Source organism: Ambystoma mexicanum, chromosome 2p (assembly GCF_040938575.1).
Source record: "Ambystoma mexicanum isolate Mex_15411 chromosome 2p, UKY_AmexF1_1, whole genome shotgun sequence".
Lineage (NCBI taxonomy): Eukaryota > Metazoa > Chordata > Amphibia > Caudata > Ambystomatidae > Ambystoma > Ambystoma mexicanum.
The window spans coordinates 673,191,037-673,210,912 of NC_090923.1; the positions used below are offsets into that span (position 1 = coordinate 673,191,037).

At 45.0% G+C, this 19,876-nt stretch overlaps 1 protein-coding gene across 1 annotated transcript in view; it reads right to left on the reverse strand.

Moving 5' to 3' along the window:
• MED29 (mediator complex subunit 29) overlaps window positions 1-19,876 on the reverse strand; it is a 117,078-nt gene that overhangs the window by 54,729 nt on the left and 42,473 nt on the right. The window contains exon 2 of the mRNA XM_069644250.1: window positions 9,389-9,447. Within this exon, the coding sequence (XP_069500351.1) occupies window positions 9,389-9,447 (59 nt within the window). The remainder of the gene's footprint in view (window positions 1-9,388; window positions 9,448-19,876) is intronic.

A 19,876-nucleotide genomic window follows, 5' to 3' on the forward strand; every position in this document is an offset into this window, starting at 1 on the left:
GATCTTTTGAACCTGCCTCTCCACCAACTGGTATGTGGTATTTACTCTATTTTGTTGTTATTGAACACTAATATTTATGTAATTTCATTATTTATTTATTCATTTTTTTCATTTTACTTCGTCTTTGAATTTGACAACGACTTATCTACCTCTTTACTGGTCATGTCCTTTTGTGTTTTGTCATAATGTTATAATATATTTGTAATGTTGGACTAACACAGCCTTGAGAACGACCCGTAGGTCGAAACACGTGTCGGCTGTCCAGACTATGAATAAAATCTACTCTTCTTTAATACATGCGATTTGAAGAGATCTTTCAATCAAGACAAACATATATATATAATAATTCTTTGATTTTGTTCACAACGTATTGTGTTAACAAGAGTGCATGGTCCCCACCCACAACCCCAAATTTTGTATGTTAAATATACGATTTCCAGAACATGAAAGACATGCCAGAATACACCCCGATGGACCGCAACATCGTCCAGGAACAAATTAAGCATAAAATCACCTCCACCATGTACAATGCGACACATCCTTTGCCACACCGGAACTAGCTAGCCTCAAGGCCAAATGGGACCGGGATGTAGGGACATTACAACCAGAGGACTGGGTGGAGGCGCTAATGTATCCCTGTGAAATAACCATATCGTCTAGGCTCAGACTGGTTCAATTGAAAATCCTACACCGCACTTAGTACCCAAGAATTGCTTTGTTTTGGTGGGGTAGAGCCCCAGATCCACGATGCCTGCGCTGCAAAAGGGCGGAAGGTACCTTCTTTCATATATTATAAGAATGTGACAACGTACAACAGCTCTGGCGGAAATGTTGCGATAAAATGACAAGAGTCTTGGGTAAACCAGTGTTGAGGGAACCAAAACGGTGTATCCGATAAAGGCGACTTGTCCCGATATGAGAAGCTGCTCTGGTCGACCGCTTTATGGCTGTACTTTCATTGCTCAATTGTGGGGATAAGAGCTGACACCAAGTTATGAACAGTGGGTCATGGACGTGGATACAAGCGCAGCAATGGAATACAGAGTACACGCAGCGAGAGGGTGCCCACAGAAGGCGCACAAAATATGGCAAACATGGGAGGAAGTCCACCGAGTCACCCAAGGAGCAACAGAGACTTTATCCCTGCAGTAGACAGTGCAAACCCACCCAGGAGTGTCAGACATGTGCAGAACAGCCCACAAGAACTTTTAGTTTGTGCTTGGCGATCCCGGGGGCTGTGCCCCCCCCCTGTTTTGTTGTCCCTTTACCCCTTCCCTAAAGTGAATGCATGTATATAAAACCAATAAAAATTGTTTGATTAAAAAAAAGAAATAGAATTTCATGGTTTACTTGTAATGTGCATTCTCCAGAAGGGACCAGGCAAGAATGCATCTAGGCTCATGGAGATCGTCTTACTTAGTTTATCACAGTATCACAAAAGCACAGGCTTACGATAGGAGACCTGAATCTAGGCAAACATATGGGTTTTAAGTTGTTTCCTGAAAATTGACAGAATCGAGGCAGAGCTTCAAAGCAGAGCATTCCATGCTCGGGGGCCAAAGGCAGAACACCGTCTCTCACCCAAAGTGGTTGTTCTAAAGAGTGGGACCTGGAAAAGGTGCTGATCTAGAGAGCACAAAAGTCTCTGAGGACAGTACAGGTGAATCTTTGCATTTAAATAAAATGGTGCCATCCCATGGATACACTTGAACACCAAGCAAAGCACCTTGAACATGATTCTCAGAGATCGGAAGCCAATGTACACAGAGATTTCAGTTCTTCTTAGTGAGAAGATCAGTCTCATGCAGAGTTTTGGGCTGCCTGTAATCTCTTTATTTCAAATCTTTGGACCCCCATAACGATGGCATTGCAGTAGTCAAGCCAAACATTGGTCAGTATTCCAACCACTGTTGGCCGATCCTTCTCTGCAATGAAAGAACACTGGTTTTAAAAGTCTCAATTGGTAATAGATACCATTTGGCTGACCTTTGAGAATTGCAGTCCATACTTGACTGCCAGATACAGCCTAGGTTCCGCACTGTATCTGAATATCTAGTAGGAACACCAAACAAAGGAGAGGCACGGAATAGTCTGATACAAAAATCACTGGGATAATTGATCCGTTAACTCCCACAGTTCAACACAACAAAATGGCCTATGGAGCATTATTTAAGCACAAATTATCATTCTCATCCATACAATGTTGAAGAATCACACAAGCTGTCCCTCAAAACGAAGCACACCATGACCCGGTCAGAGATGGCTCTCCCTAGATGGCCAGTGGTTCGCCGCCTATATAATAGGGATAGGGGGAGAACGATGTCCCGCATCACCATTGCACACTCAATGAACTTACAAAATTAAAACGGGGGTGATCACAGACAAGCCTACTTGGTTGACCTTGTCTGAGCTGTATTCTTATGATACATGCTGCCTAGGGGAATTCCCTCAACCTTTATTAACCAACTGGGCAGCAAGCTCGAAGAACATCAATGGTCTTTCCTGGATCCTAAATTTTTTTTTAAAAAAAAACATGTGGGATATCTGAAAAACAGTGCTCACAATGGGTAATCAAATATGTTAACGGATGTATCCAAACAGTTTTATGGATATCATCCTGATAGGTCTCATGATCGAAAAAGGTGGACCGGTTTCGATGACTTAGCAATGTGGTCATCTTCTTCAGGGCCAATTTATTCAAGTTGTGGTAGCACTCCATAATTACTCCGCACTGGCAGATAAGGAGACCACCTCCGTCCCCTGTAGGGAGACAAAAAAGGGGGGAGGTGGAGGGGCAATAGGGCAACCCCTACCGCTGTGCATAATCACCAAAGCATGTAAACAGAGATACAGCCGTGTTTATCTACATAGGAACAAATAATTGTGTCTTATTCAAAGGACACTGATTGCCAGATTGCTGTCTGGCAGAGGACAAAATGGAGTGGGGGGTGGGGGAGGGGTTTTGAGGAGGAGTTACCTCTCCTTTGCTGTGTGTACTACGACCAAGTTATCAGATCATGAACTCACCTAGTCAATTCCGATTGTGCTACAACAACCTACATAAATATGCAAGAAAAAATACATAGCATTGCTAGAAGTTATGCATACCTCGACTTCCAATCAAGGCTGTTCAAAAGCGTGCTGTGTATATTAGGGCAAAGTTGACAGATCATCAACTCACCCAGTCAAATCTAATTGTGCTGCAACAACATACATAAATATGTAAGGAAAAGTGCATAGCATTGCTAGAAGTTACGCATACCTTGACCTTCTGATCAAGGATGTTCAGAGGCGTGTAGATGGCGATTCTCAGCAAGCAGAGTCAAGCTTAGCTTGACCCGGTCGGAGGATGGTGAATTCCTCGTTTCTCTAAAGAGAGGATGTGGTCATCGGCTGGATATGCATTATCCTGCAACCTGCGTTGTGCGCACAATACAGACTGGGCAGAGATGCTAAGCTCGGAGGCATTGCCGCCCGAGTCCTTATGCAGTCATTAGTCCCCCAACTCTTACCTGCATATGTCGAGCGCCGTGCAACTGGCGTGTAATCTTGTTGCGGCTTTCTGGCTGTTAGCTGAGGGCTTGTAGCTTCTGAACTACGCGATCGGGGCGTGGCTACAAAGGTTCCTCATTACAGGTACCAACAAACCAAGCTGCCATCTTGTACTGTCTTGATAGTGCTCTGTTTTGATGCTAATCCAGTCCCCATATGTTGCAGTTGGTGAACGACTTCTGTTCCGACGGGATTTTCCACCCAATGTCTGTTTATAGTGCGCTTGGTTTGTGCAAACAAACAACATCTCCCACAGGTTGCATGTCCTGTGGGGAGTCTACTGGTCTACAATGTTTGTTGGTTCTGAGTGTCATCCGTCATCTGACTTCTTTGTGGTAACGTTTGTACAAGCTTGTCCCTTATATTGTGCATCCGTCTCAGCACAAAAAAAAAAAAGCGGGCGGGATGGAATGTTTGCCAGTATTAAGGATTGCCCATCATTTTTATATCTCTTTTTGATTTTATCGAATAGAGAATAGCTAGAAACAGCCGTTATGTTTTCCCTTGCACAGGGTTTCGAGTGTTCTTTGAGGGTAATCTCTCTAGGGATGTTTGTAGCTCGTTTGTATTTGGTATTAACGATTCTTTTCGGATAACCATGGCTGACCAATTGCTTCTTTAATGTCTTCGCATGTGTGAGATGATCAGTGGTGTTTGGGCAGTGTTTTGAGGTACAGGCGCATTTGCACAAACGGGAGATTATCTCGTAACGCTTGTGGATGATAGCTGGAGCAGTACAACAAGGAGTTACATTCTGTCGTTTCTTGTACACTCTGGACAACAGCCATCCCTCATACGAGGAGATGTGAAGAACAAGATAGTGCACCTCCTCCTTATTGGGATCTAGAGTACATGTTAGATGTGGGTTGCAGGCATTGAGCCAATGAATGAATGTGTGTAGTTCTTCCATTGTGCCTTCAAAGATCATAAAGATATCTTCTATATATATATTGCTGCCATACCTTTATCTGATCTATGAAAGGATTAGTGGCAGGATATATATATATATATGCCCTTTTTCAAATTGGTCTACATAGAGGTTAGCCAGGCTAGGAGCAAAACTGGCGCCCATGGCCGTGCCCGATATCTGCTGGTAAAAGGTTTCATTGAACATGAACAAATTCGTAGTCCAGGCAATTTCTGCTAACTGCGTTATAAACACAGTAGGTACATTGAAAAATTCTATGCCTGATTACAACAGGTTTTTTTTTTTACTGTGAACAGGGTTTCTTGTTGGGGTATCCTAGTGTATAAGGACTTTATATCCATTGCGACCAGCTACTGTGTTCCTTTGTCATACTAAAGTGTATTCACAAAGGTTCAAGATCGCTGTTGAATCCTTTACATAGGATTTCATTTTTGGGATTTCGTGTTCCAGTATGGAGTTTATACCCGATACAATGTGGCGTCCTGGTGGTGGATTGAGTACTTTGTGGATATTTGGGAGGGCATAGAATGCCAGCAATTGGGGATGCGGGTAGACTATAAAGGCTGCCTCTCTCTGGTTTATGCAGCCCGCCGCTTCAGCCTCTTCTACAATGCGACCCATCAGTGTTCTCAGGTTACTTGTAGTGTCTGTTGGCAAAGTTAAATAGCTGGTTGGGTCCTGTAGTAGCAACTTTACCATGTTGATATAGTCATCGGTATCCATGAACACAAGTCTCTTTTTCAATTTCCGTAATCCTCTTCGAGCAAGCACTGCTGAAGAGAATTACTGCTATTGAAAAAGAGATCCCATTCGTACATGACAACTGTACTAAGGGGCAACTAGTGGCGCTCACAAAGTTGCTAACAGCGCCATTACCATCAAAGCAGCAGACAAAGGAGGACCGACTGTAGTCATGGATACCGCTGACTATAACATGTTACAGTTGCTACTACAGGACCCAACCAGTTATTTAACTTTAACAGACCCTGCAGGTAACCTGAGAACACCAATAGTTCCCATTGTAGAAGAGGGTGAAGCAGAGGGCTGCATAAACCTGAGGGAGACAGTCTTTCTAGTGCCCCTGCATCACCAATTGCCAGCATTCTATGCCGTCCCAAAGATCCACAAAGGACTCAATCCACCGCTAGGACACCCCACTGAAATGGTGTATAAACTCCATACTTGAACCACTGTCACAGTTCGTAGATTTCTTTATAAAGGACGAAATCCCAAACTTCTGGGTATTAAGCACGTTATTAATAACATATCATATCATGACTGAAGGATCTCTGTTCTCAGGAGATGCAAATTGTGTTCAGGAGTGAACTGAAACTCCTATACACCCATCTAGAAAATATAAAAAAAAGAAAAATCACAAAGTTAAACCTGACTATGTACATTTTCATATTATAGGAGGCATACAGGACATGTGCATTTTATGACTTAAACAGTCATACACTAACATGCCAGACACTTATACAGCAACCACAGACTCTGTACACCACAGCCTTATAGCACTCGTACCTACAACACATTCTGTTATGCAACATGCTCTTACGTCACATATTCTTACAACACACACTCAGAGAATCACCTTCAAAGGACTCAGCATTGTATCAAATGCCATGCACCTCAAAGCCTCATCTTACCTTCATGACAAACTGAAACCCATGACCCAAAAACACCAGACATGCTAGCGAGCAACTTGTACACATTCAACTTGCAAACAAACATGCACACACGCATCACCTTAAAGTCCTTAAATCTAGAAGGCAGTCGCCCTAAAGTCAGCCAGCTACCTAGTGGAGAAACTCGGCATCTCCAGCAGACAGCGTACAACGAGAAGACAGGACACCGGCAGACTTGAAATCTGCCAATACAAAAAGGAAAGGAGTAGAAAACAAGCCTGCTCTGCCTATGTCTCAAGAGTATGGAACAACCTCCACGTCAGCATCAGACTCGCCCCCCCACTCTCCTACAATTCACAAAAGAACAAGTCTCTCCTCCTCAACACCTAGGCTATCACGTTGATCCCCCCCCCCCGCAACACCATCTCGCTAGACGCTGCCCGCCCCTCTCCTCCCCACCACCCAGTACAGTTGTACCCCTCCACTGGGCCCCTCTGTATTCTACCCCCTGCTGTATATCTGTTCTGTTACCTCCTAAAAGTGCTCCATTATGTATCTGTATTGTTGCATAACTCTGGAAAGCACCCTGTTGCTTCTCAAAGCTAGGTCATTGCCCAATAAATCTAACACTGGGGATAGAAGCCCCCATAATACAAACAGTTACCAGTGACTCAATAAGCCACCATTACAGGGAGAGTGTCTGTGGAACCATTGGGTGGGGCTTAAGCCTCTTTTGAAAGATTCCCTTTGCGCGCACACACACACACACACACACACACACACACACACATGTTCCGGGGCCGGGAAAGCAAATCAGATTAGTGAACCAACCCCGGAGAAGGGAGGGATGCTTATGGGGAGAAAGGATATAGAAGTTCTGGGTTTACAAGGTGAGGTTAGTAGTGGAGGAGTAGGATGACCAAGAGAGGAAGGCGTGGAGGATTGTGGAAGAGATTGTGGGAAAAGATAAGGTGTTGGTTCAGGCGTGTTAGTGGTTCTGCAGGGTGAGTGAATGTGAGAGAAGTGTGTAGTGAGGATAGAATAAGGAGTGACTGTAAGAAGGTTGACAATGGTTGGAAGGAGGGTGTATAAGTAGTAGTATTTGGAGGGGAGTCCTAGTGGTTGGAGGGAGTGGTAGCTGGAGGAGAGTAGTAGTGGTGAGAGTAGAAGTAGAGTTGGAGTAGTAGTAGTGTGAGAGGAGTGGTAGTAGTAAGGGGAAGGAGAAAGGAGAGAGGCAACATCAATGGGTGGAGGCAGGAGTGAAATAGAGGGAGAACAGCCCAGTGCGAAGGAGATGAGAGAAAGAGGGAGGTAGAGTAGAAGGGAAAGGAGACTGGGTGCAAGTGGTATAGAAGATTCTTAAACAAAAACTGCAGCCACAGTTCTCATTTCATTTCCAGTTAGAAAAACAATCGGTTGCAAGAGTAGGGAAAGTTAGGGAATCCCCGAGACTGCACTTAGGGAAATCATTGCTAGTGTAAGCACAAGAACGTAAACAGTACGGGTTACCATTCATCGCCTCTAACCCAGGGTTACAGAAGCCTGGGCTAGGGTGGGAGCCGAAAGAGAGGGACTACCCTAGGACCCCACAAACAAAACAATAGAAAACCCTGAACCCTCAGGGAGACAGAGTGGTTTTTGTGCCATTTCTAACTTCTGTCTGACCTCCCACCTTTGGTAGTTTTGAAGCATGCAAGGTGCTCCGAGATCCTCGGTGTATGACCAGCGCAGAGTTAGCGTTTATATTCATGGTTGAACTTGTAATGGTATACATGGAGAGTTTATGCCTTAACATTGTTATTCCCACTCTATATACACTTTACTTTGTTTAATTAAGCGTTGGGGGTTAATTTAACAATTTGTTTTATACATACACACATACAAACAGCATCAGACATGATATACAAAAGAGTAACATAAAACACATAACATAGTAAAATACTAGACAAACATCATCATTGCCAGACAACCAACCATTAAAAGAATTAAGGAGCCTCTTGCATTTCTCTTCAAATTAGATACTGCTGATCCACTTTTGATGCAACAGTGAAAGCAACTTACAAGTTTGTGTGTTCCATTTCTGCTTTGTACACCCCTCTACCTGTGGAACATTAGACTGAGGAGTTGAGTAACTTCATTCTTGTCCAGTTGCTGCCAGGCAAGTACCGTCCAGCAATTCATTCATGCATCTGCCACTTGGGCCATTTGATTCATTTAGTTTTGTGCTTTTCACTTAGTCAGAGGATAACTAGATCTTTTGTAAATCAGACCAACAAACATCACTCGGCTTCAACAATGCATGGATGAAGCACCAGTGGCCTAAATGTAATCCACCCAAAACAAGGCATCCTAGATCTTTGGGCGTTTCCTTCTCTGGTCAGGTGAAATTCTATCAAATCCCATCTTTCAACTATACCCTTGAAGATAATTTCAGCACCATTAGCTGCCCATTGTCTCGGGTGAAAACGCATTGGTTTAATACAGGATGGCCGCTACCTAGTATGCTGGGGAACATACAATTGCCAAAAGGAGGCGAACAATCCAGCAAGGCCGCTGAGCTGAACAAAGAAATGTAAGCACATCTCACCAGTATTTTAATTTGGCTGTTGGTGGTGTACAGGATAAAATGTGAAGATGTTTCACAAAGAGGTCTTTCAATTGAGACCTGCACATGGTATGCATATATCCTCAGAAGCAATCGTGCAAGAGAACATGCTATGGTGGGAGGGCTTTCTATGAACAGGTGGCGCTGCTGTGAATCTGTCCCTCTGGAAACCTGTGACAATGATGACCATTTCTCACAGAAGGGATGCAGGAACCAGATGGTATTTCAAAAGTAGTTTACTAAGCAGGTTAGAGAGACTGCCAACAGGGCCTCCCCAAAAATGAAGGTTTTTCAAATGACTTCAACCCAAGATTCCACAAAACTTCTTTCAGTCAGGGGTTCCACCAGAACCCCATGACACAAGCAGTGCGATTTATTCAAGCTAGAGCAGTAATAGTCTGCCGAGATATTAAGGACAAAGGAATGAAACACCAGGTCCCAACAGCCTACAGAGCGATGATTATCTGATATTCATCCAGTTGTCCACTCCCAGTACTTGCATCTTATTCACAACAGACTTAGCACCCATGTAAGCTGAAGTTATAAGGTCAATAAATCTCCTCAATGGCTGATACCATGCTCTACCAATTTTGCAACAGAAAAATACATTCGATTACCTTGCTTGTATGAACCCTGAAAATAACGTCACAACAAAATCTTGAGTTCTGTACTCACTGTCCATTATCAATATTGGTGTTTTGCACCAGATTCTGTGCTGCAATCTTCATTAAACTCTGGAAAATAAAAGTAAATGTGTTATGGAAATGCCATTTCATCCTCCTTTCCATTCATTATATTTTTACCCCAGCCTTTAAAATGGGCTCCTCTTTAATCAGTCTCCACCCCTTAAGCCTTACCTGCTCTCCTTCACATTTAACCTTCAGACCACCCCAATGAACTCCATCAGCAACTAAATGGGTCATGCTGCATTTCCAACACATTTTACCTTCATTCTTAGGCCAGCTACATCAAAGCGCCATCAACAAGACTGACAAACCCAAACATACTAAATAAATCAAGACTCTGGAAAAGACTACGTAGGTCGTGTGGCAGAGGTAGTCAGATATACAATGTGTTGAAACTAGTGTGGTAGCCTAATCGCACCACAGGCAAACCAATCCATTCAATTGCACCGAGGCCATAGGGGGAAGGAATCTTCATTTTTATTTTATTTTTTAAATGTGGGCTCACAGCCATATCCCATTATGCAAATCTAAAACTAGAAGTCAAACCCTGGAAGCGGTATGTGATTTAAAAGTAAACTTATGGAAACTGACATAACGCTCAAGACCGAAGTGTAGGACGTCCCAACCTACTATGTATAAAGTGAAATAAATATTAGTAGAAAAACCTTCAATGGTAAACAAATAATCAAGATTGAAAAGCAAAAATCGATTAAATTCTTTAGAGTACCCAAGAAGATCCGGTTAATAGATTAGCTCCCAGCAATTTTAAGCCTATGTGTATAGGAAGTTGTTAGTTCGCTCCTTCTTGTAGCCTAGACGGCTTGACACAAGTAGCTGACAGCAGCTACTTTTGATGACAAGTCAGACCTAATGGTTCCACCCAAGCATACCTACGTGACATTATATGTGTGTTTGGAAACGTGGACGAAAAGTTATAGTTTGAATTATGAAACAAATGTATTTTTCGGAATATCTGCAATAAGCTATGTGAACTCATTTTAAAGCAGGACGCTTTCATAAACAAACACCTTCAAAACATAATGCGCATAAAAAAATAAATTTAAAAAACGCAACAATTTCTATATATACACACGACATACCAAAAAGGCATCAGCCAAACTCAATTACCTTTTGAGTTCTCTCCACTTTGACTTCCTTTTGTTTCACAATGCCTTGACCGTTTTTTCTCCAGTGCGCACTATCCAGCTCTCACTGGGACACAACTCGTTTTGGGGTCCTTTGTGGACCCAAAAGATGGGGGCTAACCCAAAAGGTGCCCCTTAGTGTCCTAGGGTCCGTACACTGATCCAGATATTTGTACTTGGTAGGTCTGTGGCACTGTACAGTGCTGCATGAGTAGTAGCCATTTTGGCTCTCATGAAGCCTTTTCATCTTCGAGACTGCGAAAAAGCAATCTCCACTGTTGCGACATCCAGAAGCCAGCCAACTGCACTTCTTACCTTTGAGAGCAAATGGGGATTACCCTTCAGGGTCACGATTCGGATAAAAGCTCTACAACTTTGACATCAAAAACTACTCTCTGCCCCACGAACTTTGTCAACTTCTAGGATTTGAAGCAGAGAGAGAAGACAATTTACCCAAGGAAAACCACTCAAGCTCTGCATCAGCATCTTTCGGACTATTGAAACTTTTACAGCAAAGATCTGCCTCTCTGTATCCCTTCTTAAAGAAGCATTAGGGATGATTACTTTCAGGACCCCTCTCTGCTGCTTGACCTCTGACACCAAGCACCACATCCTTCGGTTAACAGATCGTGACCATTTCCTCAGCTTTACCCTTTGTTCGACGATTCATCTGTGCAGAACTCCTGCCATGTGAGAGAGGGCTATCCTTCTGGAACTTGCAGATTTCCTAAATTTAAAATGGCAGAGAGACTAAAAGTTCCAGATTTCAAAGGGAAAAAACAGGACTGGATAGGCTTCCCTTTGACATGCGTGAGAAGACTAACAGCTCTGTGTAGCAGTACCGTGGTACTGTTCTCCCAGTGCTGTGACCGCCAGTGGATTGTCCTTCTGCACCTTCTTGAAACCGTGACCTGTGGCCACTGCTAGGGTCACTATTGGGGAGTGGCCGTTCCTTTGCCTGCACATCTTCAGGTAATCCATCTGACCTCAGCTAGACTGTTCGGTCTCTTCCTCCCGATTCAGTCTTCTGTTACTGGGCCCATGAAGTAACATAGGCACTTGGGGAGAACTGTATTCCGGAGCCTTCTATGTCTCCCAAAAAGTATGATTGTACTTTCAATTTAGTTTATTTACTTATATAGCGCACCTAACCCAAGGGTATCTGGGCACTTATACTTGGGTACATGGTGTGTTACAGATCACCATACAAACCAAAACATCACATTTTTACAAAGATACAGGATTCAGGCATATTCATATTTACAATAGATTTACAGTAGTAACAATAACCAAGGGTACAAGAGCACAACAGAGTGTGCAGTTTGTCTATGCAGATAAATACTGTATTTTGTGTAAAAGAGTTAGCAATGCTAGATAGGAGTCTGGGCGAAAATCCAGGATTTTGTCTTGGCTCTGAAGGACCAAAAAGAAGGTTCTGCTCTGATGGCTTGGGGGGGGGGAGGGATGGGAGGGAGTAAGAGTTCCAGCATTTGGCCGCTAGCACTGGAAAACTGGAACCTCCTGCCGTTTTTTAAGTTGTATTTTGGGATGGTAAATTGGTTGAGGTAGTTTGATCTGGTGGGTCTGTTTGACTGATATTTAGAGAATGTATCTGTCAAGTATTTCGGGGCCATGTTATAAAGACACTTCTGTGCGATGACTAGCGAACGTAGTGTGATTATGTTACGCACGGGTAACCAGAGTGCATCCCTCCTGAAGGTTGAAATATGACTGGAGTGTGCGATGTTTAAGGCCATCAAGGCATTGTTCTGAAGAACTTGAAGTTTCAGTTCCGTGAGGATGACCCAAGGAATAAGGTGTTACAATAATCCAGCTTTGAGAGGATCAGTGCTCTGGCTAGAGTAATACAGCTGTTGGTAGAGAAAAAAGGTTTGCAGACATTTATGAGTTTGTTGGTATAGGCCGTGGCATTAACTTGTTTTTTTAGCGATAGAGTGGAGTCTAGGTAAACCCCAAGCGTTTTGACTTCACTGGAAACTTGGATGGTGTTCCCATCAATGATAAATGCAGAGTAGCGTTCGTCTAGTTTGTTTAGACGAACTTGGGAGCCAATGATCAGAAGTTCAGTCTTATCGTTTAAACAGACTGAGTGGCCATCCAAGCTTGGATCTCTAGATAGACGTCGATCATTTTTGTGTCTTTAATATAGCAACCAGTGAGTGTGATGAGGATCTGGGTGTCATCAGCATAATTAGTGTAGGTGACACCCAGATTGTCAAGACGGTCAATGAGCAGCTTAGTAAGTATATTCTAGAGCGTAGGCGAGACGCAAGAACCCTGCGGAACCCCAGTGGATGGGAACTAGCGGCACGGATGCTGAGGGCGCGAAAACCCCAGTGTTTCTGTTAGAAAGGAAGGATTGGATCCAACTGGCAGCATTCAGCGAGAAGGCTGCTGCTGAGGTTAGGTGTTTAGTCAGGATTTTGTGGTAGACCTGGTCGAAGGCTGCTGATAGATGTAATAGAAGGAGGATGGCCAGTTAGCCTTTGTCTTTCGATTCATTCATCTGTATTTTGAAGTCTAAGACAGCCATCTCAGTATAGGTTATTTATAACGCGCTTAATACCCAGAGATTTCTAAGTGCGGACCCGGGGATCGAACATGTGTTGCGCCTGGTCGTCTTGCTTCCAAGGCGAGCATGTTGCCGCTGAGCTATCCTCCCAGGACAGTACTGTGTCTTAGTCTGAAGCCAGACTGTCAGAGACCTAATAGATCATTATCTTCCAGGTGTTTTTGAATTTGGATATAGGCAGTACGGTCCAGAATTTTTAAGAGAAAGGGAAACTGAGCAATTTTTTAAAGAGAAGTTTATCGAGGTGGTTATGAACGGTGCCAATTCTCTTGCTCCATCCTTGACCGAAACTGGGCATAAGTCATCCTGGCAATTGGAAGCTTTTATCAGCACTTAGCAAGCCCCGCCCACCTGGTGACTTCCTGCTTGCTGCTCTTTTCCCTACTTAAGGAGCCCTCCGGCCTCTTCTCCTTTGCAGCTGGGGAGCTGGAGCAAGTGGATCTAGGTCATCTGGCCCAAGCACCACCCACTCTTAGCCCTGCCTCTTCCTTCCTGCTCTTCACTCTTAGATCAAGGGTGTCACTCGCCCGGGCGTCCGAAGCGAAGGGCACACAAAGAAAAGGGCAATTTCTGTTTGGACCAGGAGGACCCAGGGGCCGACCCCCCTGCTTAGACAGCAGGTTAGCATGCACCAACATGTGTTCACTCCCTCTGTCCCCACAGGCCATCCCCACCCCCTATGCTCTCCCCATGATGTTCCCTTGTGCCGCCCCCCCCTTCTCACACACAGGTGGTGCCTGTTTTGCTCGATTCTTCTACCCGGCTTCCCCTCCTCTCCCCCCTCCAGCCTACTTTTGCAGGAGTCTGTCCTGATACATTCTGGTTTCACCGTCACCGTCTTGCGGCCAATGCTGGATTTGACTTTTATGGACTCCATTGATTCACTGTGCGTCACCCTTTCTCAACTCTCATGTTGGACTTCCTTTGCATCTTGTACTCATGGTGGCCCTGAATCATGCTGTGCCCGTCTTCATCTTGTATCCTGGCTTGCAACATGATGTGTTACTACTGACTCTCCCCTCTTGCTTCTCCACTCTTTTTGACTGCTTACCCTCTGTTCTCCCCTCTCTCCCTTTTCCTATCTCCTCCCCTTACTTTCTTCTATGCACTTACTCTATCAGAATTGTCCCTGGACCTAGTACGATAGCAACCTCGTCTGTCTCCTCCCACCTCCCCTTGCTGTACCCCACCCCCAGCCCCATTCAGCACTATCTGAAATGTTGTCAGGCCTAGTATGATAGTCGCTCGTTTTGTTCCTCCCCTCCCTTTCTGCACCCCTCTCCCTCACCTTTTGTTTTTCTCTGGCTCTATCAGAAATGTTGTCAGGCCTAGTACGGGTTTAACCTGTCTGTTTCTATTTACTTCCCACTCTCCCCCTCCCTTCCGTATCTACGTCTTAGCTCTTGCACTATCTGAAATGTCATCAGGCCGAGTACGATAGTTAATTTCACATCCTTACGGTTCATGGCCTGCAAGAATATCATTGTATTTTCCCTTGTTCCGCTTTGAAACACATTGCGTATAGGCGCTATATAAATAAACTATCATATCAAGGATAATGTTTTCAACTTCTTTGAAGGAAGCTGGGGAGAAGTGGAAGGGTGTGCATAGTGGATGTTGGTGGACGGTACTTTCATTGTTATTGGAGCTAGAGGGTAGTTTTTTTTTTCTTTTCGATTTTAGCTTGTAATAGTGCTATTTTATCTGAGAGGGTCTTCTGAATATTTGCACACCAGGCGGCGTCTTTCAAGCACGTTTCAGTGGGTGGAGCCGGTGACTAGTTCCCCAAGAATAGTGAAAAGTTACCTTGTACTTGATTTAGCGTTTTGAATTCTCTCATTGTAAATTTCTGTTTTGGTTCTGAGAATGGCTGCTTTATAGGATGGGGCAGCAGTGACAAATTTCTCTTTGTTTGGGGTGGAGAGAGTCTTTCTCCAAGTGGTTTCAGCTGTTATTTTTTCATTACGGAGCAATTTTAGATCGGCGGTAAACCAATTTATTTAGGTGGGATGTAGGTTTGGCCTTTCGAAGTTTTAAAGGGGCAATCTTGTTTATTGCCTGCTCCATAGTGTTAGGTAGAATCCTGTGCAGTTCCCATGGGGAACACTGCAAAAAGATTAAGACTACAGAAGCAGCAGTAAACCCAATTGGTAGCAGTCTGCACCACCAGATTTACCTGGTAGCTGTGGCTGAGCAGTCAGACTTCTCTCAAGAAGAGTAGGGCAGTATGCAGAGTATAAACAATAGGGTCAAGACACAGTAGAGCAAACAAACACTGACCAGAGCTTTGTATAAAAAGTATATCATTATTTATTTAAAACACACTTTAGGCAATACACTAGAACTCTCAATGAAAAGTAATCTAAAACACAGTCAGGTAAGTATACACACCTCCCTTGATAACTATCAGACAACTCAGGGTTAAAGCACAACTATTTGTTAAGACAGAAGTGAGCGCTTAACCTAGATGGCACTCCAATAGTTTAGGTTAAAAAGGGAGAGAAAAAGCAGAGCATAAAATAAACAGTTCCCAACACCGAGTTCAGAGCAAAGGGAGAAAGGAGGTTATACTGTAAAGCCAAAGCCCACTTTAAATGGAGCCAAGCGAAATGGGCCCAGCATCACACGCTTTAAAGTGCACTGAAAGTCGCAGAGTGTTCAAAAGAGGTTGGGGCGAGTCAAGATATAGTTAGAAGGCCTGGAGCCAACTCAGTTTAGAAGCCAAGGATTTAAGGGTTACCTTTAGCAATCTGTAGACAGGGAGGTCAGGCAGGACACAGTACCTTAAAGAGAAAAGGAAGCTCCAGCGGGGGCAGTTGTTCCTGGCAGTGGTTGAGGTGCGTGGTTCCGACCAGGGGAAGAGAAGATCTCGTCGAGGAGGAAACGTGGAGTCGTTGCACTGAACAGGGATGAAACCAGCCGCGGAATCCCCGATTAAAAGGTGCGGTCCTTTTATTCACGGTCAAAAGTGGTGAGCTTGGCTATCCGGCCGCCGGGGTGCTTGGCACGGGCGATTCGAGCAAGTGATGTCCTGGAAGCGAAAAAGGGCAAACTGGTTGGTCCTACCAGCTCAAAGGGAGAAGACTCTCCAGCAGAAGATCTTCTCTTGTCGTTGGAAAAGTGGCGAGTTCATTGCAGCAGGGCTTCACCGGTGGGGTCGTCGGTTGCAGGTGGCTCAGCTTCTTCCCTCTTCAGATTCTTAAGTGCTGTGGCGACCTCTGAAGTTCCAGTCCCAAAGGCCCTGCTTTTATGCAGAAAACCCCCCATTCATCAGCCTATCTGTCAATCACACATGCTAAGTGGTGAGCCGGGCGGCTCACCACTGGGCCAGAGCAGAGTGCGACTTGGGTTGCTAAGGCAACGCAGTCCAGGGTGCCAATTCCCCCCTCCACCCTTCCTGTGGAACCCAGACAGAGCGGCACCATTTGGAGGGCTTCTGTGGAGAAGCCCGCCAAAATAGTGGAACAAAGGGCTCGACCTTGGTCAGAGTTACAGAGACGGACACAAACGGCATTTTAGAATCGAGTTCTGGCAAAAAGGCCCAACCGGTGATTTAATAAATAAACCGACGGCATCTTAACATTGCACCAAAAAGTGGTGCGTTTAAGATCAGTGGGAAAAATCCCATAGAGAATATTCTGGAGGAATATTTCGCGTGGTAACCACTGCCACCAGCCAGAAACTCGATGAGAGGGGACGGGACAGTGCCCCCTCGAAAACATACCCAGGGGCAATCAAATTACCCCTTACCAGTACTTCCACAATGTGATGGTTTGTACTGGTTCTGTTCACAATTTTGGACTAGTAAAGCCAATGGTGACTTTACATGCCCTGGGAGACAGTAGTCAGTCCCAGGGTATGGAGTCTATGTTTGGGGGTCACTGTGACGCCCCTGTGTTACTGCACTAAGGGTGTTGTGTACCACACATACAGAAAAACAGATGATACCCTATGGAGTAAAAAAGAAACCCCATAGTCCATAAGCACATAAGTCAAGGACATACCTCAAATCATGTCTAAGAGTGGGAGTAAAAGTCTCACTCTTAGCAGGAGGAAAAAAAAAATCCAGCAAAGCTGCTGGGGGACTCACTACGTTTGGGAAATTAGCCTTATAAGAGAATTCTCCCTAACACATTGTGATATTATACCCTTCAACTAGATAGGCGGGGTCCTTGTCAGCATCATGTGGTAGATTGGCAATAAGTGATCCAGAGTTAAATTACACCGGTCCCTGGACAAGGTAGGGGGAGCAGCAGTTGTCGCAGAATTGGGGCAAACTTTTTCCTGTATGGAGAAGGTGATGCAATGGTGGTCCGACCATGCACATGGTTCATTGTTAAGGATAGTGGTGGAGCAGTTGGGGTCTGCCAACCAGTCCAAAGTTCTACCTTTACAATGGGTGGGTTCAGTGATGCGTAGTTTGAAGCCAAGTTGTGACAATGTATTCTCAAGGGAGGTGGCGTTCGTATCTTTAGGGTCATGGAAGCCTAAGTTCAAGTGCCCTAGCAGGATGGTCGGAGAACCAGGTTTGGTATTTTGTGTGAGAAGGGTTGAGAGGTCTTCCTCAAAAGGAGGAGACGGGGCCGGGTGGCCCGACAGATGAGATGCAAGAGTAGGGTGCGGGTGGGGGCGAGTGGTAATTTGACTGAGTAGCTAAGCTGACTGTAGTGGGGTGCTGGAAAACTGAGGGAGAGGTGGGTTTTAGCTATAAATGCGACGTTGCCCCCTTTACCAGAGGCTCTATCAGCTCTAATGATCGTATAGTTGTCCAGAATGGCTAACGCTAGAGAGGGTCCTGTAGCTGGGTTAAGCCAAGTTTCTGATATGGCCACAAAGTCTAATTGATTGGCGATGATGAAGTCAGCAATATCGAGTGAGTGGGCTAGTAGGCAACAAGCATTGATAAGGGCTCCTTTGATATCAGGTGAGGTAGGTGGATGAAGTTGAAGTTGTGAGGAGGGGGGGTGGTATCAGGCTTTCTGTCTTTAGATAGAAGGGGGGCATATATACGGTGATGGGCGTCTGTGCAGTGGTGGGACTGGTAAATACCTAGGAAGTGACTGTGCTGGTTCTTGATACCTTGTGACCGAGGCAAGACCCTAGTCTTGCATTCCTCATGGTGAGTGAACAAGGGACCAATGGCGTAGGTTGTGAGGCGAAGCGAAGGATCCATTCCTCTGGAGTAAGTGGACAGGGGGCAGCCAGGGTATTCCAACCGGCTGGAAGGAGGTTGATCAGGGTGGAAGGTAGAGAATTGGTGGGAGTGAAGTTATGGAGTATTGGTAGAAGAGTGGCCACTATGAGAGTTACGCTGCAGAGATAGGCCATTCGGGATAATGCTGGACACAATGTTATTGGATGCGTAGGGAGCTGTACAATTCTTGGGTAAGTGACGCTAAGCAGCAAACCTGGTGGGCAGTTATGCACTGTATGTGTGGTGCTAGAGTGGCTAGCGAGGCAAGACATGCGATTCTACAACACTAGGCAAAGCAGAGGCACTCAAATGGGTGCTATCGTTGAAGGACAGTAATAGGCAATACATTAGCTGGCAGAACCAAACATTACTTATGCAAAACAATAGCAACAACAAATGTAAGGTCTAAAGGCTGGCAGCGCAGGTCAGGGAGCTGAGAAATACAGTGGCAACAGCTACAATAGCAGCAACAAATGAACGGTCTAAAGTTGGCGGAACAGATCAAGTTGCTAAGCACTACAGTGGCAACAGCAATGGAAGTCTAAATGACTGGTAGAGCAAGTCCAGTTACTTGTGCAATACAGTGGCAGCAACAAAAAGGCAGAATCTACAGGCTGGCAGAACAAGTCAGGTTGCAATGCCGTACAGTGGCCACAGCCAGGGAAAATTCTAAAGGCTGGCAAAACAAACCGTTACTATGCAATACGGTGGCAACCGCTGGTCTGAGATCTAAAGGCTGGATGCAGTGACACGGATGGCGCAGTGCCCTGAAGGAGTTAACATAGACAAGGGTACAGTGATAGGCACCATAGTAGCACAGTAGCAAAGGGCATTGCAAAATAGGCAATTCGTAACATACAGTATAGACACGGTACTAGATTGAGTGTAACTTATCAAGTATGAAATAGCTTGATGAACGCTACATAGAACGCAAGTTAGTTGACTCGATTTAGAGATGCGAGAAGTGAAGACTATCCATTGGGTAGGCTGAGCGCGGTGCTAAAGGCGCAGGGGGGCGTTGAGGTGGCCGGAGGGGACGCTATGCAGCGTAGGTTAGAATGCCAATGGAAGGGGCGAGACAAGACATTTGGTAAAAGGTCAATGTCTCACAGTGCTCAATAACTAAATTAATATATGCTGCGCATGAGTGTGCCGGAATCTGTGTACCGGCTCTGGATCGGGCGCGAGGAGTAGCTTGGCTTGGTCTGTTAGCGACAGTTCAGACGAGTAGTGGTCCTCGATGGGTCATAGTCCAAAGAGCTTGTGGTCGCCTGTCGCTTGGTCAGCTCAGTCAGGAGCCTTGATAGAGTGCCTTATTCGAGGGGCTAGCTTTGCGCCTGCTGGTGGCGCTTGATTGGTTAAAGGCAGTCTATCAACTAATCAGGATCCAGAGGCACTTTTCCTGCTCTGGAGGCGCTTATTATGTGGCAGCAGCCATCTTTAAGAATGCAAGCCTCACGGTTTGCACAGGTAGAATTCAATGAAATTCAACAAAATGAGGCAATTTGAAATATAATCAACTTGTGAAGCAGTCTGCAGGAACGT